Genomic DNA, 25,490 nt, shown 5'->3' with positions numbered 1-25,490 from the left:
AGGTCATGCTTCACATATCTTTTGGAATTCTATGAAGAAATTTCAAGCAAGGTGGACAATGGGGACCCAGTAGATGTAGTGTACCTAGATTTCCAAAAGGTCTTTGACAAGGTGCCACACATGAGGCTGCTGCATAAGGATGCATGGTGTTCAGGGTGGAGTATTGGAATGAATAGAGGATTGATTGACTAACAGGAAGCAGAGAGTGGGGATAAACGAGTGCTATTCCGACTGGCAATCGAGTGACTAGTGGTGTGTCTCAGGGATCAGTGTTGGGACCACAATTATTTAGAATTTACGATTTGGAGTTGGGTACCACGTGTACAGTGTCAAAATTTGCCAATGACACTAAGATGAGTGGCAGAGCAAAGTGTGCAGAGGACTGTGGAACTTTGCAGAGGTACATGGATATATTGAGTGAGTGGGCAAAGGTGTGGCAGATGGAATATAATGTAAATAAATGTGAAGTCATACATTTTGCTAGGAGTAACAGCAAAACAGATTATTATTTGAATAATAAAAAGTTGCAGCATGCCACTATACAGAGGGACCTGGGTGTCCTTGTGCAGAAGGTTGGTCTACAGGTACAACAAGTAATTAGGAAAGCAAATGGAATTTTGTCCTTCATTGCTAAAGGGGTTAAGTTTAAAAGCAGAGAAGTAATGTCAGAGCTATACAAGACACTGGTGAGGCCACACCTGGAGTTGTGTGTGCAGATTTGATCTCCTTATTTAAGGAAGGATATGGTGAGGACACACACACGCGGAGTTGAGGGAGTTGTCTTATGAGAAGCTGAGTAGACAGGGATTATATTCATTGGAATTCAGTAGAATGAGGGGGGATCTTATAGAAACATATAAAATTATGAAGGGAATACATAAAATAGAAATAGATAGGATGTTTCCACTGACAAGAGGGCATGGCCTCAAGATTAGAGGAAGCAGGTTTAGAACTGAACTAAGAAGGAACTTCTTCACCCAGAGGTTTGTTAATCTATGGAATTCCTTGCCTATGGAAGTAGTTGACACTACTTCAGTAATCACTTTTAAAGTTAAGGTAAATACTTTTCTGAAAAATAAAGGAATTAAGGAATATGGTGAAAATGCAGGTTAACCGGAGCTGCATCCACAAAATGATTAACCATGAACTTATTGACTGGCCCAGCAGGCTGAAAGGGCTGGATGGCCGCCTCCTGCTCCTAGTTCTTACGTTAAGTGACTATTTTGCCGGAAAACAACAACAGAATATAAAGTTGCACCAACTACCTAGCACTATACTCTTCAATCCCCCAAACCAAATGACTTGTCATTGTATAGGAATACAGCTGATTCAATCATATTGATACAGAGGTTCAATCGAGGTATAGAGTCAGAGTGATACACAGCACAGAAAAAGACACTCAAGCCGACCAGATATCCTAAACAAATTTAGTCCCATTTCCCAGCATTTGGCCCATATCCCTCTCAACCCTTCCTATTCACCTACCCATCCAGATACCTTTCAAATGTTGCAATTGTACCAGCCAGCACAACTTCTTCTGGCAGCTCATTCCTTACAGGTTCTCTTAGATTATTTGGGATTTGCAAAAGGTGTGGAGATTTATGAATGTAAAAGTAAAGAGATGCCAAGACTAACAGGGTTAGTTAGTGGAATAGGGTCACTGGGACAAATTCTGTTCCGAAGCACAATGAATCTGACAATTTCCCACAGTTCCACAGCTGGGGACAATTGATGTCATCAACTGGCTCACAACATTCATCTGCCTTGTACTACTCTTCTACTAACAGTGAGCCTTATGGTTAGTTGTACAATACCAGTTTAAAGTTGCTCACTAAATACAGAGCAGTGATCATTCCTAATTATGCAAAATCAGCACTGTGTCATGAAGGGCAAATCATGCCTGACAAATTTATTAGAATTCTTTGGAGAGGATACAAAGCAGGATAGATGAAGGGGAACCAATAGACACCTACAGAGAGGACTATATTCAGTATCACCCTAGGTAGGGTGCAGAGCAAGTTTAGTAGAACAATACTGAAGTGTAATTATGAGGATCGATTACATTGACTAGACTTGCTATTTCAATCAACCTATTCAGACAGGCTTTGATAAACGCCAGGGGCAGGTGATACTTGACCTTCTGACAAGATCACAAGACTCTTATCAGAATTATGAGATCACTCCTCACTCTTCTAAACTGCAGGGAATATAGTCCTACTCGATATCGCTCCCCTTCATATGTCAGCTCTGCCATCCCAGTAATCAGTCTGGTTAAATCTCTTTGTACTTTCTCCATAGCTCTCATCATGTAAGGAGATCAAAACTGCACACAATACTCCAGGTGTAGTCTCACCAAAGCCCCATAGAACTGCAAAAAGACACTGTACTTTATTTGAATCCTCTCGTTATGATGGCCAATGTACCATTTGCTTCTTCACTGCATTCTTACTTTCAGTGACTGGTGTACATGGATGCTCAGGTGTCATTGCTCTTTCTCAATCTATCACCATTCTGATAATAATCTGTCTTCCTATTTTTGGTATCAAAGTGGATAATCTCATATTTATCCAAGTAATATTTCATTAGCCATGCCTTTCCCGATACAATTTATCCAAATTACAAAGAAGCATCTTTGCATCCTCCTCATTACCCTCCCCACCAGCGTTGTAGTACGCAGCTGCAGATCCCTTACACACGTGTGCCTGCTCAGAAACAAACCCTGAGACAGAGAGAGGGAGCAAAGCAGGCAGAGCGAGGAGAAAGGAAACTTCAGAAAACTCCGAGCCCCAGAGGAGAGGCATGGAATCAATTAACCGAATAATCAATTATCTGAACAAAATAGTGCCTGCCCATCTTGTTTGGATAATCGAGGTTCCTCTGTACTATCATGTAAGAAGGATTAGCTAATGGGAGAAAACAGAGTGGTCATAAATGAATCATTCTCACACTGACAGGCTGTGAGCAGTGGCGTATTAACAAGTGTCATGTTAGCTCAAAACATTTAAAGTATATATCAGTGACATACAAGGAGGTGGGAGCTAAAAGTAATACTTCCAAATTTGTGGATAGCTAAGTGAGAATGTGACTTGGGACGAAGATGAAAGGTGGTTTTAGGAGGAGTTGGGCAGGCTTGGTGAGTGGCCGTTGGAATATAACATGGGAAAAATGTGAGACCATTTACTTAGGTAGGAAGAACAAGTATGCAGAGCAATTCTTAAATTACATAGAGAGTCCGGGAAGTGTCAAAATACAAAGGGATTTGGCTGTCCTTGTCAATAAGTCACTGAAGGCTAAAACGCAGGTGGAGCAAGCTACTGGAATATTAGCCTTTACCCAAAAGGATTTGACCACGAGTAGTGAAATCTTGCTTCGGTTGTGTAGAATCTTCACTGGACTGTACCTGAAGAAGTATGTGCTGTTTTGGTCTCCTTACCTCAGGAAAGATAATGTTGTCATGGAAGGTGTATAACACAGATTCATCAGACTTGTCCCAGAAATAGTGGGGCTGTCCTGCAAAGACAGACTGGGTAAACTGGGCCAATAGAACTTTCAAAGAATGAGGTGAGACCTGATTGAAACCCATAAAGTACTGGGAGGAATAGACAGGGTAGATGCAGGTGAGATGCTTCCCTGGGCTGGGGAGTCCAAACCCAAGAGCACAATTTAAAAATAAGTGGGAGGCTGTTCAGAACTGCCATGAAGATAATTTTTTTTTAACTTGTATTACGAATCTTTGAAATTTCTACCCAGATATTTGTGGAAGCTCACTCAGTCTTTGGGTATATTTAAAGTAGAGAGTGATAGATTTCTGACTACCAATTGCATGAAGAGTAATGGGGATAATGCGAGCAAAGAGCACAGAGGTACTCTATCAGCCATTATTATATTAAATAACAGCGCAGGCTTGATGGGATCAATAGCCTACTTTTGATCCTATCCTCCCTACTCTCATGTGACTGAATTCATATCCACTTTTGCATTTTACCACATCATTAAAATAACTTGGATAAAAAACGCATGATGTGGAGGAGCCAGTATTGGACTAGGCTGAACAAAGTTAAAAAATCTCAACACCAGGTTATAATCCAACAGATTTATTTGGAAGCACTAGCTTTTCAAAGCAAAACACAACTGCCTGAAAGCTAGTGGTTCCAAATTAACCTGTTGGACTATAACCTGGTGTTGTGTGATTTGTAACTTTGGATTAAAGGTCACCTTCTGACATAATCTCTTAGAGTTGGCTTTTCAGCCCAATGACCATTCCTCATGCAGCAGCATATGTCAGAAGGTTATTTTATGTTGGTGGGCATCACAACCCAAACTAATGCTGTTCTTAGCTGACATGCAAACAGGTACCCATGATGTTCTGGAATATTTTGTACATGAAATCTGAGCTTTGATCCAACTCTCGCGATGAGTAGACCAGAGTGGGTGAAGAATTGGGTCATTCCCTCCTCAATGCTTTGACAGATATAGTTCTCAGGAGAACACCCTTTAGGTAATGGGTAGCCCCATCCACGGTTGTAAGGATATACTGGGAGCCCTATTTCGTTTTGGGCAGTGATCCCAAATGAACCACAAACACCTTTTTGAATGTTTCCCCAGAGTTGGCACGGGAAATCATAGGTGTGGATCATGTGGTGTTTTCCACATTTCGGCAGGTTCGGCAAAACCTTCCTTGTGGGGTTGTGGCCAATAAAAATGTTGGCTATTCTGAACTTGGGTTTTGAGTATAACAGCACGCTCAGCCTCCTGAATCTCGAGAGCTAGCCACAATAATTGCCTACAGTATCCTGAGCACGTCACTGGTGGAACACTGTCCATCCCTCATTTGTAGTTCTGTAAGGGGTTAATTCCTCATCAGCATCTTATTTCTAATGCATTAACATTCAGGACTGCTTCTGCCTCAGCTTCAGTACGAGCAGGCTGCTCTTGTATTTGCAACAGTAGATCGGCTTGTTTGCCTGGAAAGAAGGAAGCTCCATTTATTGTCTCCTTGACGTCTTCCAGACTCCTGAAAAAATTGTCGTATCAACCTGGAGAGTCTTGTATTTGCAGCGCCACATCAGCCTCCACTGGCTGAGCTGGTCTGACCATGAACCATGTGACCACACGGTCAGAGAAAATGCCCACCACTCTTTCCTGCAGCTGTTCAAACTCCTTGAACTCATCTGGGCAATTTAGAGACGAAGGGAAATGCTATGACCTTTACTCCTACCAGGTCATTGCAGCGAAGCAGGTTAATCCTGTCCACAGGCAAGCGGGGAACAACTCCTGCAGTCACCCGCCCCAATACAATGTCCCACCCCAGAAGGAGCCAGCATGTACTCTCTTTCAATAGTTTTAACCACCATTTACTGAACTCCTTGTGGAAAGGTCAGGTCTTTTCCCAGCAGTAGAATTTGGCCGCCTCTTGGTAGCAATAAGTTTCATGGATTCATTTAACCCCACCTACACTCCCAGGAATGCCTACACTCGGATTCGCAGTCACAGTCAGAGGCCTGATCTGGTCCATTACATTCTCTGACTGGTTTCTATCGCTGCATAGGATGAATGTGACCGAATAAAATCCACAGAATTTACCTGCAGGCTCTAGCAGTTGGGCCAGACACGCCCCACAATTAAAATACAGAAACCTCCTCACCTCACTTTGCATCTCACCTGAAGAGAGGCCCCAAGCATTCTCCCCTCTCCCATGGATGCTCCATTTCCCATGATTCTCTCCACCTCTATCCTGTCCAATTGGTTGGGAAGTGTCGACTGAAGGGTTTCTTCTGGAACAGGGCTTGTGAATCAACTCATCATCATCCGTCAGTGTGACTGCCCACCTGGCGAGACCCATCAATGCGCCTGGAGGAACAGACATTCATGCTGGGATGGGTAAGGAATTTGTGAAGACCTCAAAAGGAAACAATTTCCCAGAGGCATTCCGAAATGGCTGCTGTGATGAATGACCAGACCCAATGGTCAAAAGCTTAAGTCTTTCAAATTCCAGGGATGTCTGTTCAGTGCCTTTTGAGGAGGTAAGGATTTTTTTTTAACTGGACACCTCTGGCACAAATGCACTTAAGATCACCTTATTTACTGCCTTATGATCAGGGACTTTCCTCAGAGAAAAGAACAAGAGGATGGCAGATTGAGGGTAGGGCTGATTAGGGATAACGGAGGAAACTTGTGTCTGGAGTCAGAGGATGTAGGGGTGGTCCTTAATGAATACTTTGCTTCATTATTCATTCGTGACAAGGATCTCATCGTTTTTGAGGATGTGAGTGAAACAGGCTGATCTGCTCGAACAGATTGATGTTAAGGGGGGTGTGCTAGAAATTTTGAAAAACATGAGGATAGATAAGTCCCCTGGGCCAGATGGGATTTGGCCAAGGTTACTACAGGAAGCAAAGGTAGAGATTGCTGTGCCTTTAGCGATCATCCTTGCGTACTAGAGTGGTGGCAGATGATTGGAGGGTGGCAAATATTATTCCCTTGTTCAAGAAAGGGAATATGGATAACCTTGGGAATTACAGACCAGTTAGTCTTACGTTGGAGATGGGCAAAGTATTGCAGAGGATTCTAAGGATCAGGATTTGTGATTATTTAGAAAAGCACAGTTTGATTAGAGATATTCAGCATGGCTTTGAGACAGTCAGGTCATAACTCACAAGCCTTAGTGAATTCTTTGAGGATGGTGACAAAACATGTTGATGAAGGTAGAGCAGTGGATGTGGTGCCTCTAGATTTTTTGCAAAGCATTTGAAAAGGTTCCCCATGGTAGGCTAATTCATAAAATAAGGAGGCATGGGATACAGGGACATTTGGCTGTCTGGATACAGAATTGGTTGGCCCATAGAAGACAGAGGGTGGCAGTAGATAGAAAGTATTCAGCCTGGAGCTCAGTAACCAGTGGTTTTCCACATGGATCAGTTCAAGTACCTCTGGTCTTCGTGATTTTTAAAAATGACTTGGATGAGGAAGTGAATAGGGTGGGTCAGTAAGTTTGCCAATGGCACAAAGATTGGTGGAGTTGTGGATTATGTGGAGGGGTGTTGTAGGTTGCAATGAGACATTGACAAGATGCAGAACTGGGCTGAGAAGTGGCAGATGACGTTCAACCTGGAAAAGCGTGAAGTGATTTATTTTGGAAGGTTGAATTTGAATGCATAATACAGGGTTAAAGGCAGTATTCTTCACTGGCAGTGTGGAGGAACAGAGCGATCTTGGGGTCCATGTCCATAGATCCCTCAAAGTTGCCACCCAAGTTGATAGGATTGTTAAGATGATGTATGGTGTGTTGGCTTCCATTAGTTTAAGAGCCTTGTATTGAGTTTAAGAGCCTTGAGGTTATGCTGCAGCTCTATAAAGCCCTGGTTAGATCATACTTGGAATATTGTGTTCAGTTCTGGTCGCCTCATTGAAGGAAAGATGTGGAAGCTTTAGAGAGGGTGTAGAGGAGATTTGCCCTCCAGTTCAGGCAGCATTCTGGCATGTATCATGAAGAAAGGTCGAGAGAGCTAGGGCTTTTTTTCATTGGAGAGAAGCACATGAAGTGACTTGATACAGATGTACAAGATGATCAGAGACATAGAGAGAACATTGTCCTCACTTTCTCCCCGTGCTGTACTATTCTATGTTCTAAAAGAGCAAACCTGTGCGCTTTCCCTGTAAACTTGCTCTATAACACTTAGAACCAATTTTGGAATGGCTGCTGTGCTCCCCCCTTGGAAAAGAAGAAAACTTCCACCTCTGCTTCCTTAAACTTAGGAATTAGATGAGCCATCGAGTTGCATCTGCCCTAAAGTCTAAGCAGCAAGGATTCCTGTTTGTCAGCTCCTGCTCTTTTATTGTACAGTTTTTCCTGAAGTCCTTTTACTTCTCTCCTTGCTCTTTCTGTTCCTTTCGATTTTGTTCTCTCTCTTTGGGAAAGCACGGTGGCTCAGTGGTTAGCACTGCTGCCTCACAGCAGCAGGGACAAAGGTTCAATTCCACCCTCGGGTGACTGTGTGGAGTTTGCACATTCTCCCAGTGTCTGCACGGGTTTCCTCCAGGTGCTCCGGTTTTCCCCCCACAGTCCAAAGACATGCAGATTAGTTGGATTGGTCACGCTAAATTGCCCAAAGTGTGTCGGGGTGTGCAGGCTAGATGGATTAGTCGTGGGAAATGCAGGGTTACAGGGATAGGGTATGGGTCTGGGAGGGATTTTCTTTTTGAAGGGTCGATGGGTCAAATGGCCTAATTCCACACTGTAGGGGTTCTATGACTCTGTTCTCGCTCTGTCTTCTCTTCTCTTCTTGGACATTGTAATTTTTTTTTTTACAGCTCCAGTTATAATCTCTTGACCGCTACACTATCTGCTCATCGCACTCAATTTCCACCTGCTCGACATTTTAATCCTAAATGCCTCACTAACATTCTTAACTGTTTGAGGACAGGACTTTTAAATCTTCAAAAGTCACCTTGCCCAAATCTACTCATGGTGGACATGTCTATTTTGTGGCAATACAATCTCAAGAGATCCTTTACAGTTTTGTTTCAAGACAACAGGCTTCAAATTGACAATTTACCTGCTCTAATGCTTTCAATTCATCTGTGGGTTTAAGTTACGACCAATGTTCATTCTAAACGGTGTGGCTGCACACGAGTATAGCCACACCCATGTCAGCATCGGCACGCCAATCCTAGCATCAACTTCCTGCTCCAGATGGCTCTGAAATGCTCAGGCCTCGGAGACCCAAGCAGCTGGCATGAAAGTTCAAGGGAACGCTAGTTACAATCACAATTTATAATAACCAGATCCTGGGAAAGGTTCCCAAGTTATTTCAGTTCCAGACAGGATATAAAGTTGTCAAGCTCCCCAGAGAGGGGGGAACGAACTGGATTTATTCGCTCACCTCCTCGGTGGGTTACAGTTGGGACAATTTACAAAGTACCTCTTCCTTGTAGGTAACTTTCTCCCAACCCCAAGAGTTCAGTTTTGAAAAAGAGCATTTGAGTTGACAAAAGGTTGAAGTTATAAGATACTAAACACAACAAACAAAAAAAAATGCATCACACACATCAGAAATAAGAAATGAGTTCAAAGAAGTTACAAGATATATATTTGAGCCTCAGATTCATTCAGAGCCATAGATTATGAAGCACTGATTGTCAAACAGTTGATGCTTGGCTTTGCAGCTTAGTTGAAGTCTTTGTCTTGTTTCTCTTTAGTGCTAATTGGCTAGTAGCACTCAAAAGTGAGAGACATCTTCCTTGTCCTGTTTCCTGTCCACTAACTGGCTTATAACAAGAGACTAAATGCAGAGATGTCTAGTGTGTGGTTCTGACTGTGACCTTCTAAGCACAGTAAAACTCAAACCCAGGCTTTAGCATAAGATCATCTCAGCTTACCAGCAAACTATCCGAGCATACAAAGGCCAGGACCAATGGGCTTTTAAACCCTGTTTCTTTAAAAGGAGAAAGCAAATGATACCTCTCACCCAAAGTGCTGTATTTTCTCCCATCACAGTCTGAGGTAACTCTCAGGAGATGACAGTTCAGTTGTAGCACATTCCTCCACTTTAAGTCCATCCTTTTGAAGCTTCCTTGACACCTCAACAGGTGTGACTATCCAGAAGCACTTTCTTCTCACAGCCTTTGAATTTATTGCAGTCATCTGTTGCTGGATGTCCTTTTCAAAAAAGGTCTGTTGTAATTAAATATTTCATGTCAATATGTAATTTAGTGTTTCATAGGTTTCTAACCTGGGCTGTTGAAATCACTCTGTATCACAAACCGGCTGCTGAACTGAGCTAACCATCTCTATCAGAAAAGACTGAGCAGGCTCATTTTAATAGAAAACAGACGATGAAAGTCATGAAAGGATTTGACAGATATAGAAATGTTTCCACTTGTGGGGCAGTACAAAACCAGGGATAATAAATAGAGTCACAGAGATGTACAGCATGGAAACAGACCCTTTGGTCCAACTCGTCCATGCCGACCAGATATCCCAACCAATCTAGACCCGCCTTCCAATACCTGGCCTACATCCCTGCAAATCGTAAAATTCTCATTAATAAGTCATAAGGAATTAAAGAAAAAAAACCATCTATAGAGTGACTAGCATTTAGAACATGCTTGTTTAAGTGAATGGTATAGATGCATTTAATGGAAAACAAGTGCAAGACGAAGAAAAGCATATGAAGAGATGTTGACAGGGTTTCAAAACTTAAGGCGGGAAAAACTTATGAAGAGCGTAAGCATGAGCAGACACATCGGGCCAAATAGCCTCTTTCTGAGCTACTGACTGGAGGAAAGATTTCCTGTGTACTTCCTCGACTACAGATAGTGTGCAATGAGACTAAGAAAAATAAAAGGTGTCAACTTTAATCTATACTACTTGTCTCAGTGCAACAGGATACCACTGAGGTTAATTTGATAAGGTCACTATGACTTATTATGATCTACTAGGCTTATTTTATCGTGAATATGAATTCTGGTGCAGTTAGTCCAGAGGATAACAGGATAGCCGAATGCAGCAGTGGATGGTACATTTCAGAAGGTTCCAGCTTCTTGCTGGGCAGCAGTTTAGCCCACTCAGATGGTAGGTACATACTAAAAGGCTTCAGGTCACTGACAGTCACTGCAAACAAATAAAATTAGTCGTGTGATGTCGGGACTAGCTTCAGCTATCAAGGTTGTCACTGTCACTAGCAAATCCAAACTCAGGAATGAAGAGCGTCAGCTGGACTGAGACCTGACAGCAGGGACGGGGGAGTGAGGACATCGTATCTCACTCTCAGATACAGTGACAAAGTGGTGGTGGGTTAGTACAAGGGCAAGAGAGAGAGAAACATTATTCTACAACAACAATCCACTTTGGAAGCATCCCCATTCCCCAAACACATGAGGCTCTGGTTAATCTGTGTGAAATCCTCACTTTAGAAACATAACTCAAGTTGACAGGTGCCATAACACACAAGGGCTCTACTGAAAGCAAAAAGCTCCAACGAAGGTCAACTAGGACGGTGCAGTTAATCAGCTGCAGTTGGGCCTGAGCAGTGCCTCTTTCCATGACATCAGCATACCACGGACCTGGAATGCTTGCTGGAGAGCTTTCCAATTGACTGCTGTTTAATTCCAACATCACAGCAAGAGCACCCTGCACCTGGAAACCAGCTGAGAAAGGTTTAAACAGAAACAAGAGCCAACGAGGGGGCTTGACCTTCTGTGCGATTTAGCAACTATTTCTCTCAATTAACAGCAGTCTGAAGCCTTCAAAGGAAGGATCTGTGCAGCTGGATTCAGACATTCTCCCCACCCCCACAGCGCGCACACAAAAAAATAACAGACGCTGCCAAAACTATGAAATGTGCAGGAGGCCACTCTGAGTAATGCAGTGGATTCAGGTAGTCACAGCCACAATTCACAGTGTCTCACTCTCATTGCAGACTGGTTCCACCATTGAACATCCTCAAAATCCCAAGTGATACAATGCAACGCCCTGCAAGTGAGATGAGAAAAATGCCACTCTTGTCACTCGAAGGGGATAACTTGCCAAGAGCAGTGCATCAGTGCACAAGTGTGGGGATCAGGAATACCAACCCTCCAGTCTGCACCAATCTCCTGGACAATACCTTATGCACAGCCAACCCATACAGAGGAGTATGACAGTACTCTCACCACGTGCCTGGGTAGATACATCACCAGCATCACTCAAGACTGATGAAGGGCTTATGCCCGAAACGTCGAATTTCCTGTTCCTTGGATACTGCCTGACCTGCTGCGCTTTAACCATCAACACATTTTCAGCCCCCATCCAACACAAGGCAACCCACTTGATGGACAACTATCAATCACCTTAAATACGGCAAATTGTCAGCAGAGTGCGTCTGGTGCCACGGCAGTGATCCTACCTTTGAACCAGAAGATCTGGGTTTAAGACCTGTGTGCTTCAAAAAGTTTGCAATAACATCACTTAACAGGTCAATTAGAAATGCCTACATGGGCAGCAGTGTGTATTCACAGATTCCACAGTGTGGAAGAAGGTCATCTGGCCCAGTGAATCCACACCAATCCTCTGAAGAGCATTCCACCCAGATCCACCCCCCTCACCCTATCCCTGTAACCTTGCATTTCCCATGGCCAATCCACCTGGTTTGCACATCTCTGGACTGAGGGAAGCCCACGCAGACATGGGGAGGATGTGCAAACTCCACACAGTCACCCAAGGCTGGAATAGAACCTGCATCCCTAGGGCTGTGAGGAAGCAGTGCTAACCACTCAATCACTGCCACCCCAAAAATATCTACACGGGCAGCAGTGTTTATTCACAAAATCCTACAATGTGGAAGCAGGTCATCTGGCCCAGAACGCACTGCAGGAACTGCCTTTGACAGGACCTTCCAAACCAATGAGGTCTATATCACCTTGAACGATAAGGGCAGCAGACACATGAGAGCATTGTCACCTGAAAGCTCCTCTCCAAGTCACACACAATCCTGACCTGGAAACATATTTCCATCCCTTCACTGTTGGTAGATCAAAATCTGGGAACTCCATCTCTCATAATACAGTAGCTATACCTAGATCACATCAACGGCAGTCATTCAAAATAGCTCACCACTATGTTCTCATTCAGGACTGGGTGGCATAATGGGTGGTTAGCACTACTGATCCACAGTGACTTGGGTTTGATTCCAGTCGTGGGTAACTGTCTGTGTGGAGTTTGCATGTTCCCCTCATGTCTGCATGGGTTTTCTCCGGGTGCTCCGGTTTCCCCCCCACAGCCCAAAGGTGTGCAGGCTGGGTGGCTTAGCCGTGCTAAAATTTCCCTGTGGAGTCCAGGCGAGATAGATTAACCATGGGAAATAGGGGGTTTACCAGGATAGGCTGAGGCTCTGTATGGGATGCTCTTCGGAGGGTCAGTAGAAACTCAAAGAGCTGAGTGGCCTCTTTCCATGATTGGTCAATGAAGGCTCACTCTAGCCGCAGTGCACACATCCATGAAAAAACACAAGAAAATGCCCAGTCTCCCACAAAGGCCCCAAGTGTGAAACGGTTATGAGCACGCAGGGACACAATTTCCAATAGTCAAATTCAGCAGTCGCTTTATTAAGGTTTGGTCCAGCAACACACTTCCAAACTTATCCTGCACAACTGCAGTCTGCAGCAACATTTAGAAAAGAATGCTGAGGATTGAGCACAAACAACTCCAGTAGCTCAGTTTCCTTACTCCTCACATCATTAAAAAATCTCAAAACATTTTACCAAGTTAGATAGTGAGAACGTAAAAGACCGCAAAGCTATTAGATTTAGGAACAGTAGTAGGCCATTTGGCTCACTGAAACTGCTCTGCACACAATGAGCTCAGATAGAATGCTTTCTTTATTGGTCAGAGTATTGAGTACAGGAGTTGGAAGGTCATGTTGCGGCTGTAAAGGACATTAGTTCGGCCACTGTCGGAATATTGTGTGCAATTCTGGTCTTCTTCCTATCGGAAAGATGTTGTGAAACTTGAAAGGGTTCAGAAAAGATTTACAAGGATGTTGCCAGGAATGGAGGATTTGAGCTATAGGGAGAGGCTGAACAGGCTGGGGCTGTTTTCCCTGGAGTGTCGGAGGCTGAGGGGTGACCTTATAGAGGTTTACAAAATTATGAGGGACATGAATAGGATAAATAGACAAAGTCTTTTCCCTGGGGTCGGGGAGTCCAGAACAAGAGGGCATAGGTTTAGGGTGAGAGGGGAAAGATATAAAAGAGACATAAGGGGCAACTTTTTCATGCAGAGGGTGGTACGTGTAGGGAATGAGTTGCCAAAAGATGTGATGGAGGCTGGTACAATTGCAACATTTAAGAGGCATTTGGATGGCTATATGAATAGGAAGGGTTTGGAGGGAGATGGGCCGGGTGGTGGCAGGTGGGACAAGATTGGGTTGGGATATCTGGTCGGCATGGACGGGTTGGACCAAAGGGTCTGTTTCTATGCTGTACATTTCTATGACTCTATGATCTCCAATGTCATGTTTTTGCCTTATCCCCATAACCCTCTGTTCCTTTACAGATTTAAAAATCAATCTGCCTCAGCCTTGAATGCGCTTAATGAATCAGCCTCTACAGCCCTTCTATAACAAAACAAATCCATAGATTCACTAATCTGAGAGAGAAAAAAAATCATCCTCACCTATCTGGAAGATTACTAGCATTGTATCCACTAAAGCTACTTCCTTAAATATCCTGCACACAACCCATCAGTTGCAGGGGACCTATTGGCCTTTAGCTCCATTTGTTTTCTTAGCATTTTTGCTTTAGTGATTGCTAGAGTGACCCTTTGCTCTGAGATTCTGCCCTCTGGAACTAAACTCTCCCACGAAGGGAATCAACTGCTCAGCAACTACCTTTACAAAACACCCTAACATTCTTTGTATGTTTCAATAAGGTCACCTCTCATTTTTCTCAGCTCCAATGAGTATAAGCACAAACTACCCAACCTCTCCTCATTCGAAAAACCCTCCATACCCAGAATCAACCTAGTGATTCCCTCCAGTGCCAGCAGTGCTAACCACTGAACTATCGTGCCACCACTATATTTCTGAATGTTTTGCTCAGATAACATCTGTTACATTAAACTCTAACACGTTCCCAAGGACGGATATTAAGCTAATTGGCCTTTAGTTCGTTAACTGTTCTTTATCTCCCTCCAGTTTTGAGTTGAGGTGACACATTTATAAGAGGACATTTGGCACAGTGTTCCAGCTGTGGTCTGATTCATGCCTTGTATGGTTTCACAAAACTTCCTAATTTTTGAATTCTACTCCCTTTGAAATAAAGGCGAACATTCAATTTCACTTTTCTATTAGCCACTGACCATGAATGCTGGTTTTGTTTTCTAATTCATGGATAAAGACCCCCAAATCCCTCTGTGCTGCAGATTTCAACACTCTTCCACCGTTTAGATAATATTCAGCTCTTCTATTCCACAAGCTGCAAATTTTCTCACTTCATATTTCATCTGCAAAGTTTTTACCTAGTCACTTAACCTGCCTATATCCCTCTGTAAATTTGTGCCATCTTTGTCACTTGGTTTTTCCCACCTAATACTGCACTATCTGCAAACATGATGACAGTGGTTTCACTTCCCTCATCCAAGGTTATTAATAATTTTGTTGAAAATGTGTTGCTGGTTAAAGCACAGCAGGTTAGGCAGCATCCAAGGAATAGGAAATTCGACGTTTCGGGCATAAGCCCTTCATCAGGAATTATGCCCGAAATGTCGAATTTCCTATTCCTTGGATGCTGCCTAACCTGCTGTGCTTTAACCAGCAACACATTTTCAACTGTGATCTCCAGCATCTGCAGACCTCATTTTTTACCTTATTAATAATTTTGTCCCCATTACTGGCCCCTGTGACACTCAAACAGTTACCATCCTGAGAATGCCTCCCTTAGCTCCACTCTCTGTCTTCGACAGCAAGCCAATCCTTTATCCATGTTACCCTCAATGTCATGGGCTTCAATTTTATTAAATAGCTTTATCAAACAACTTTCAGAAATCCAAACATATTATAATCTCCTGGGTCTCCCTTATTAATTCTAATAAATTTGTCAGCTATAATTTCCCTTTGTGAAGCTTGCTGACTCTGCTTGATCATATTATTTACTTATCATGGAATCACAGAATCCCTATGGTTTGGAAACAGGCCATTTGGCCCATTGAGTCCACACCAACCTTACAAATAGCATCCCACCATGTCCCTGTAACCCTGCATTTCCCATGGCTAATCCACCTAGCCTACGCATTGCTGTACAGTATGGGCAATTTAGCATGGCCACTCCACCTAACTTACATTTCGTTGGACTGTGGGAGGAAACCGGAGTACCCTGGGAGAATGTACAAACTGTACAAAGACAGTTGCTCGAGGGGAGAAATTAAGCCCAGGTTCCAAGCATTGTGAGGCAGCAGTGCCAACCCCGGAACCACCGTGTCACCACAATACTTCTGAATGGTTTGCTCTGCTGTTACATCCATAATATTAGACTCTAACACTTTCCCAAGGACTGATGATATTAAGCTAATTGGCCTTTAGTTAGTTACGTGTTCTTTATCTCCATCCAGTTTGGAATAGACGTGTCACATTTGCATTTTTCCAATTCATCAGGACTTCTCCAGAATCTAAGGATTCCTGGAAGATTACTAGCAGTGCACCCACTGCTACGGAAGCTACTTCCTTCAATATCCTGGATGCAACCCATCAGTTACAGGGGACCTAACGGCCTTTAGCCCCATTTGTTTTCTTGCACTTTGTCTTTGGTGATTGCTATCATATTAATATAGTTCCCACAGTTTGGCCCTTGATTAGTTAGCACTTTTGGAATGTAATGAACGTCTTTGACTGTGAAAACTGATGCAACATATTGATTCAACTCATCTTACTTTTCTAGTCCACTATTATCATTTCTTGAGCCTCATTTTCTAAACGGCCTGCAATCACTTTGGCTTCTCTCTCCCATTTTGTACATTTAAAGAAACTCTGTTTTCATATAGTTTCTTGTTTGTTTACTCTCAAAGTTTATTCTCCCCCCCATTTCTCTTGGTCATCTTTTGTTAGTTTTAGCTTACCACCAAAGCTTGCCACATTGTGTTTTTTTTCTTTCGACTTTCACTTTCTTGGTTAACCATGGCATGTTCATCCCTTTCCTAGAATCCTCTTCCTCAATGGACTACATCTTTGTCCTGTGTCTTAAACTATTTTCTTAAACATCAGTCATTATTCCTCAACTGTCTTTTCTGTTAAATCTGCTTCCCAGTCCACTCCAACTCTGCCCACATTCCTTTGAATTTACCCATTTTTTTAGGTTCAGCACTGTTTATTTCTGAACAAATTTCTCACTCTCAAGTTGAATGTTAAATTCTACCACATTATGGTCACTATTTCCTAGGGTATCATTCACTGAAATAATTTATTATACCTGCTTCAATATCTATTACCAGGTGTATAATAGCCTGATCCCTATTTGGGTGGAGTGTGTGTTGCTGGAAAAGCACAGCAGGTCAGGCAGCATCTGAGGAGCAGGAAAATTGACGTTTCCTGATGAATCGAATGATTCCTGATGAAGGGCTCTGGCCCGAAACATCGATTTTCTTGCTTCTCGGATGCTGCCTGACCTGCTGTGCTTTTCCAGCAACACACTCTCAACGCTGATTTCCAGCATCTGCAGACCTCACTGTCTCCTGATCCCTATTTGGATCCATCAAACAATCCAGAATACACTCTGTGAAAAGGGAAATCAATGAAAATGGAGGATATGTCAGAGGTTGTGGATTCAAATACTACTCGGAAGACTGGCGCACACGTTCAACCTGACATCTGGTGCAGTCCTGAGGGAGTGCTGCATTGCCAGAGAGTGACCTTTCCAGTGTGACAAAGGCTCTGTCTCAGTTGAGCAAAAGAGACATTGCCTTAGGAGAAGCCAGGGAGTTTCTCAGTATCCCAGGCAATTCCTCAGCTAATATCACGAAAATAGATTATCTGATCATTACAATAGTGCTGCATATGGAAAGTTGCTGCGCTCGAACTGACTGTCACACTTCCTCGTACAACAGTGACGACACTTCCTGAAAGCATTTAATTGGCTATAAAATGCTTTAAGCCACCCTGAGGTCATGAATGGTGTTGAGAAGTGAAGGACAAACGCACGGCATGTGCCTTTAACAGAGAGAATTTGAAGATGGGGGAGGTTGCTAAGCAGAGCTTGTAGCAATATCTTCACAGAGATGGCATGGGAGAGTACAAGTTTTAAAACAAAACAGCAGTTAGAGCAGATTGCTTCAAATAGAGCAATTACAAATGAGGGCAAGGATCTTGCAAACATATGAACAAGAGTAGGCCATTCGGCCCTTCTCCATCATTCAATAAGATCATGACTGTTTGACCTGAATCTCAACTCTACATTCCTGTATACCATCAACATCTGTCTTCCACTTGGTAATCAAGAATCGATGTACCTTTTTGAAGATTCTGCATCCATTATCTTTTGAAGAAGGGAATTCCAATACCTACACAACCCTCAGAGAAACATAAATCCTCATTGCAGTCTTAAATGGGTGATCATTTATTTTTAAACCATGACCCCTTGTTTGAGATTGTCCCACAACAGGAATCATCCTTTCCACATCCACCTGGTCAAGTTCCCTCAGGATCCTGTATGTTTCAATTAAGTCACCTTTGACTTTACTAAACTCCAGAGATTACATGTCTAGCCTGTCCACTCTTTCCTCATCATGCAATCCAGTCATTCCAGGTATTAGCTGAGTAAGTTTTCCCTGAAATGCTTCCAACACTCTAATATTCTTCCCTAAGTACAGTGACCAGTTCTGTATATAGTCTCATAACTTAAGCATAACCTCCCTACTCTTGCATTCAATTCACCTTGTAAAAAAAAAGTTTCCATTAGCTTTCCTGAATACTCGCAGTATCTGCACGCTAACATTTGCAATTCATACACTAGGATAAGCAGATCTCTCTGCATCTCAGAGCTCTGCACCCTCCATTATTTAGATAATATGATTTTATTTACTATTTCTACTAAAATGAACCATTTCATACCTTCCCACATTGTACTCCATTTGCCAGACCTTTTCCTGCTCACTTGATTAGTATCCCTTTGCAGGCTCCTTATGTCCTCCTCACAACTCCCTTACCTACCTAGCATTGTATCATCAACAAATTTAGCTACCATACCTTCGGTTCCTTCATCCAAGTCATTCATATAAATTGTGAAGAGTTGATGCCCCAGGACTGCCCTGGTGGCACACTACTCATGACATCTTGTCAGCCTGAAAAAGATCCACTTTCCTACTCTCTGCTTCCTGTCAGCTGGCTAATCATCTATCCATGCCAATATGTTACTCCTGACACCATGAGCTTTTCTCTTCCACAATAACTTTTGATGTGGCACCTTATCAAAGCCTTCCGGAAATCTAAGTACACTACTTCTACTGGTTCCCCTTTATTCGCAGTTCAAGTTACTTCCACAAAGAACTCCAATAAATTATTTAAACATGAATTCCCTCTGGCAAAACCATGTTGGATCAGCCTGATTACCTTGAACTTATCCAGAGTATCTTGTTATAACATTGTTAATAACAGCTTCTAATATATTCCCTTGGGAATAAGGATCAGGGTTGTAATAAGTGAAGCAAGGTGGCAGGATGAGGACATGTTCTCCTGAACTCTTTGAACAGATTCCATCACTGCTGCAAATCTCTGGTGGAAAGTTACCTATTAAATCATGGATACCAGTCACACCAAAAGAGTAATGTTTCCTGTAACCCGAGGACTCCCCTCCATTTCCCCAAACCCCCACCCATCCCAAATTTGCTGAAGTCTCGGCAGACAATAATGAGGATCTATTCTGGGCCAATTAAGAACCATTCGTGCTGTTGCTACATAAGCACAGCCCGCCTACTGAATCTCTTAGAATGGAGATTAATTAACAGCATGAAACTAGCAGCAGAACAGCCGGGTCCCTGCAGGAACCAATCCTTGAATGGCCCAGCTGAACAAATACAGGACGATTAGACAGACCCCCAAGGGGCAGCTAAACAACTTGCTTGGAGTCAAAGAATGTTCGTTTCTTGTCCCAGTGGAAAAGTTAATTGCTGGCCTGGAGAGAGCCAAGCGTAATGATTTCCTTATATAAACACGAGGCCCACTATCGGCAGCCAACACAAAGAAACCCAGATGACTGCCCTGACAAACACTATATTGCAGTGGCCTTTCTCTTCCCTTGCAAAATATTTTGTTTGTTGATGGTGAAAACGGGGCTAACCGGGAAGTCAGTACACTGGTTACCCTCACTCTCCACCGATAAGTTTACTAGTCCATTTTCTCCAGGAGATGTTAAGTAACAAAGCCCTACTCCATCCCCCGGGGTGATGGGGGATAGTAGAGAAAATAAAATACCAGTCAAAATCTTGAACCAAGTGCAATTTTCAAGTAACATGAGGGGATAAAGCAAAAATAAACATTCTACTCTCCAGAAAGTACAAGGCAGAGCCTGCTATACTCATCAAATGCCAAAGGAAACAGTCTCATGCAAGTCAAGGCCAATTCTGGGCCTACATTTCTTTCAATAAATATTTTGATTTCATTAGTTGAACTGCTGGCAAAGTGTCTGAACCGCAATTATTTCAGAGTTTGGTTAGAGCGCATCACATTCATGGTAACAGGATCTGTCGTTACAAGCTCAGCCTCTGTGGTGTTGTGAATCCTACCATTCACAATGGGCTCCGGGCGCTGATTAACCCTTTGGTTACCACTGTGCTTCCTTTTCAGCTCGTCTCCTCACTTGCTGTGAATGAGCAACGTTTGCCCTTTGAATGTAACCCACCATGCTTTTACCCGGTGTGAGTGAAGTCGCTCACATTTATGTGGCATTTTGGACAGCATTACGTGAGCAATTAACAGAAGCTGTGATACATCCCTTTAAAGGGAAGAAGGTGAAGAGGAGATTTAATAGAGGTGATTTAAGAGTGGTGTTAGTGAAGGGTTTGAGTTCTAAGACAAATCTGTTTCTACAGGCAGAAGGGTCAGTTTCCTGAAGGTAAAGATTTAAACCAATTGGCAGAAGAGTCAGACGTGCAAAGAGGAGTAATTCTTTTAGGCAGTGAATTATGCTGGTCTGGAACGCAGTGCCTGACAGTGTGATGAAAGCAGACTCAATAGTCTTTTCAAAAGGTAATTGGATAAACAACTGAACTGAGGGAGACATGTGCAAGGCAATCATAGATTTACTACAGTGTTGAGACAGGCCATTCAGCCCATCGAGTTGACACCGATCCTCTGAAGACCTTCCCACTCAGAACCAGCCCCCTAACCTAACTCAGTAACCTCACACCGACCATGGCCAATCCACCTAACCTATACATCCCTGGACATTGGACAATTTAACCTGGCTATTCCACCCAACCTGCACATCTTTGGACGGTGGGAGGAAACCGGAACATCCGGAGGAAACCCACACATACACGGTGAGAACATGCAAACTCCACACAGACATCCAAAGTTCATACTGAACCTGGGTCCCTGGGGCTGTGAGGCAGCAGTGCTAACCACTGAGCTGCCTCAATGATGAAACTCGGGCAGTTGGACTAATTGGATAGAATTTTCAAAGAGCTGATAGAGGCATGAGCCAAGGAAACCCCTTTCTGCATGGTACAATTCTAGGTACTTCACAGGAGCACATGGAGACAAGAAAGTGGCAGGCCAAAGAAAATATCAATAGTGGTCTAAAGGTTTGCTAGAGTTCAATTTTAAGATATATTTTAGATGCAAGGAGGTAGGAGAAAAGGTTTAGGGAGATAATTTGACAGTGTTCTGAAGAAGGACCACTGGACTTGAAACCCTGTGATTTCTCTCCACAGGTGCTGCCAGATCTGCTGAGATTTTCCAGCAATTTCTGTTTATGTCTCTGATTCTTTGGTTTCTCAGTTTGAGACCATGTTGAGTAGAGTAGTATGTGAAATGATTACAGAAGAATAAAAGTCAGAATTGGAGGGACAGAATTGACTCACAGTGTAGAAGGAGATTACAGAGTAAAGGACAGATCCAAAGCTGAGTTTTAAATTTGACACAACAACCCAGAGACAGATCTACCATCCTCACTGCCTTCCCAATGTTTGTCATACCAATGTACCTTGTACCTAATTGATAAATTGTAAAAGACCACATATTTGTTAAGACAAGGAGATCTTCTCATTTGGCTATCTATTGCTTTTCCTCTAGCATACTAGAAAAAGCAAGCCATATAGATCACAATGTCGAAGGGTGATGTGATGATCATCACAAATTCTATTACAAATGGGTGTGTGTGCGTGTGCGTGTGCGCGCGTGTGCATGTGTACATGTACGCACGCACTCAGGAATACTTAGCAGAGTGACATCTTCTTGATTGGCTCCTGGGTGTGTGGTTACAAATTTGTTTTTGGACAACACAGCAAAAACAGCCAGCTGCTGAAGGAGAAAAACATCTCGCACTTCTACAAGTGGAGAACTAAAAGAATAATCCAGCGTAGCTAGCTACTCCCTCTGCAGGTTCCCTTCGTCAAAGTAAAACAGGAAAAACCATCTTCAGAAACACTGACCTGGTGTGTCAAAGATTCCGGAGGAACTGAATGCAAATATCTCATCAACACCTCTACTTATGTCAGAACCATGCTTCACTGACTTTTTCTGCTTTTTCCCTGCTCATAATATTTGTGTCCAATTTCATCTGTGTTGTTTCTGCGTGTATGGACTTTTTTTTTTAAAAAAAGGGTATAGTTGAAGTTGTGGTGAGTTTTTCACAATTCACATTTCAATTCTGCCATTGGTTAAAAACAATCCGTTGCAATAAATAGCTGCTTTCCTGTTAAATAAAGAATCTAGGAGAAAGTGAGGACTGCAGATGCTGGAGATCAGAGCTGAAAATGTGTTGCTGGAAAAGCGCAGCAGGTCAGGCAGCATCCAAGGAACAGGAGAATCAACGTTTCGGGCATGAGCCCTACTTAAGGAATGAGGAAAGTGTGCCAAGCAAGCAAAGATAAAAGGTAGGGAGGAGGGACTTGGGGGAGGGGCGTTGGAAATGCGCCATCGCCAGACCATAGCAACATGACGGCTGGAGGAAGAGCGCCTCATCTTCCGCCTAGGAACCCTCCAACCACAAGGGATGAACTCCGATTTCTCCAGTTTCCTCATTTCCCCTCCCCCCACCTTGTCTCAGTCCCAACCCTCGAACTCAGCACCGCCCTCCTAACCTGCAATCTTCTTCCTGACCTCTCCGCCCCCACCCCCACTCCGGCCTATCACCCTCACATTGACCTCCTTCCACCTATCGCATTTCCAACGTCCCTCCCCCAAGTCCCTCCTCCCTACCTTTTATCTTTGCCTGCTTGGCACACTTTCCTCATTCCTGAAGAAGGGCTCATGCCCGAAATGTCGATTCTTCTGCTCCTTGGATGCTGCCTGACCTGCTGCGCTTTTCCAGCAACACATTTTCAGCTGTTAAATAAAGAAACCTGGTGTTTTGTTTTAACCTGGGTTCAACAGACTAATTGAGGACAAGACGAAGTGATGAACTATCTTGAAGTTTAGACTTCAAAGTAACATTATTTATTATACATTAATACTAACATGGTAACTACATACACCAGGCTCTGACTTATGCTTACATTTGGTAAGGACTAATCTCTCTTTATTCTTTCACATCCGTTGTGTGCATTCTAGAGTGTGCTGGTAGTGCGGGCTGCTCTGTAATTTAGCTTGGTGCGGTGGTGTCTGTTCTAACTCAGCCTATGCTATGCTATTTATGCTCAGTGAAGTGCAGCTCCGTGACACTGCATAATTTCTCCAGGATCTTGAAGAACAAACTCAGCATAATTCCATGACAAACAGGAACTGATAATGTTGGTAAAAAGCACAGTGCACAATCTAACACACGCTACAATGCAAAAGATATTAAAGAAAGACATATTGATATAGCACCTATAACAACCTTGTGACATTTCAAAGCATTTCCAGTTAATTTGGTCCTTTTCAAGTTTTGTCACCATTGAAACATAGGAAACACAATGGAATATTGTTCAAGATAATCTGTACATTTGTTATATTGATTGAGGGATAAATATTGACCAGGCCACCAGATCTAATTGCCCTGCTCTTTAAAAATAGTGCCATGAAATTGTTTAATTCCATCCGAGACAGAGTGCTTTAATATCTTTGGAAATATGGTACTTCTGGCAATGCAACATTCCCTCAGCACTGTCCTGGAGAGAACAGAGATTTTGTGCTCAAATCTGCAGGGCATCCTGAATACACTACTATCTGATTCAGGGGTAAGTGTGAACAACTGAGCCACAAGTGACAATGTTCAGCCAGAGACTGCATTGCAATCATGATAAAGGTGGATACTATATCATCATCATTTGAAAATTGGATTCTAAGGTGACAAAACAGATGCATGGTTTTATTTTGAAAAGTCAGACAGGTTTTTGGAACATGGACTGAGACTGAGTTTCTGCAAACAATCTTGATGGAAAATAAATACTGCTTTGCTCTTTTTGTTAATATTATTGAAATAGGCCAGAAATTGAAATGCACCAGCCATATAAATACTGTCCGTACAGGACCAGGTCAGAGGCTAGGAATCCTGTGACAGATAACTCACCTTCTGATTCCCCAAAGTCTATTCGCCATGCACAAGACCCAAGTTAGGAGTGTGATGGAATATTTTCCACTTGCCTGGACCAGTGCATTTCCAACCACACTCAAGAAACCTAACACCATCCAGAACAAGTCAGCCTGCTGATCGGTACCACATCCACAAATGTTCATTCCCTTCACTGATGCACAGCAGTAGTGTATATTATCTACAGAAGGTCAAAGATCCTTAGGCAGCACTTTCAAAACAAACAGTAACTAACACTTAGAAGGATAAGGGCAGCAGACACATGAGAACACCGCCCCTCCAGGACACTGAACATTCTAATATCACTACTCCTTCAGCGTCGCCTGGTAAAAATCCTGAAACTCCTGCACTAACAGCATTCTGAGTCTCCTTACACCAAATGGACTGCAGCAGTTCAAGAAGGCAGCGCCCTTTCTCAAGGGTAACTAAGGATGAGTAATAAATGCTGACCCAGCCAGTGCAACTGACATCCCAAAAACAAATTGCACTCTGGTTTTGGACCTGTCCACTATTAACACCAGCTGGCATCATAACACAATATCCAAGGACATTGGTGCTCAGCCATTTCAGGATTTCTTACAGATCTAGAATAATGGAATACACATAAGACTTTTCTAACAATGCAAGGGAGATTGGATATCATCTATTACTTGCTAATGTGCAATACAGATTGAATTTTGTCCATGGTTTGCTAATGTTTAATGCAGACTGTATATGATCCACATCTTCCTACATTCCAGTGAAGAAGGAAGAACAGACTGCATTGTAAAGGGTCTGGAACTTGCTCATTTCCAAGGAAAGCAGAATAGGAGCTGTGGCGAGCTAAAGAAGAAACCTAATGTCTTTCTTAGCTCCAAAGCTTAAACAAAAAAGCCCAAGAAAGTCCATACCAAAATCAATTAAGGACAAATTGCACTCAAGCTTTTCACTAGCACAAACCTACTTTAACTTCAAACTTATAGCACAGAAGCACTATTTTCTTGTTTGCAAGTTCATAGCTCCTTGAAAGTGGAGTTGCAGACAGACAGGATAGTGAAGGCAGCGTTTGTTATGCTTGCCATTATTGGTCAGTGCATTGAGTATGGGAGTTGGCAGGTCATGTTGCTGCTGTACAGGACATTGGTTAGGCCACCTTTGGAATAGTAGGTGAATTTGTGGTTACCCTGCTATAGGAAAGATGCTGTGAAACTTGAAAGGATTCAGAAATGATTTACAAGGATGTTGCCAGGGTTGGAGCATTTGAGCTGATATAGTTTGGGGCTGTCTTCCCTGTAGTGTTGGGGGCTGGGGGTTGG

At 43.0% G+C, this 25,490-nt stretch overlaps 1 protein-coding gene across 9 annotated transcripts in view; it reads right to left on the bottom strand.

Moving 5' to 3' along the window:
• Positions 1 to 25,490, bottom strand: part of rad51b (RAD51 paralog B) — a 582,669-nt gene that overhangs the window by 325,464 nt on the left and 231,715 nt on the right. The window contains exon 8 of one of the 9 annotated variants that reach the window (XM_060828792.1): positions 9,468 to 9,673. The exons of the other annotated variants lie outside the window; for them this stretch is intronic. Coding sequence (XP_060684775.1) covers positions 9,491 to 9,673 — 183 coding nt within the window. The 3' untranslated portion in view covers positions 9,468 to 9,490. The remainder of the gene's footprint in view (positions 1 to 9,467; positions 9,674 to 25,490) is intronic. 9 annotated transcript variants of the gene reach the window in all.

The sequence above is a fragment of the Hemiscyllium ocellatum genome, chromosome 8 (assembly GCF_020745735.1).
Source record: "Hemiscyllium ocellatum isolate sHemOce1 chromosome 8, sHemOce1.pat.X.cur, whole genome shotgun sequence".
NCBI lineage: Eukaryota > Metazoa > Chordata > Chondrichthyes > Orectolobiformes > Hemiscylliidae > Hemiscyllium > Hemiscyllium ocellatum.
Note: the sequence above shows the minus strand (reverse complement) of the source record. Positions and strands in the feature narration are given on the sequence as shown.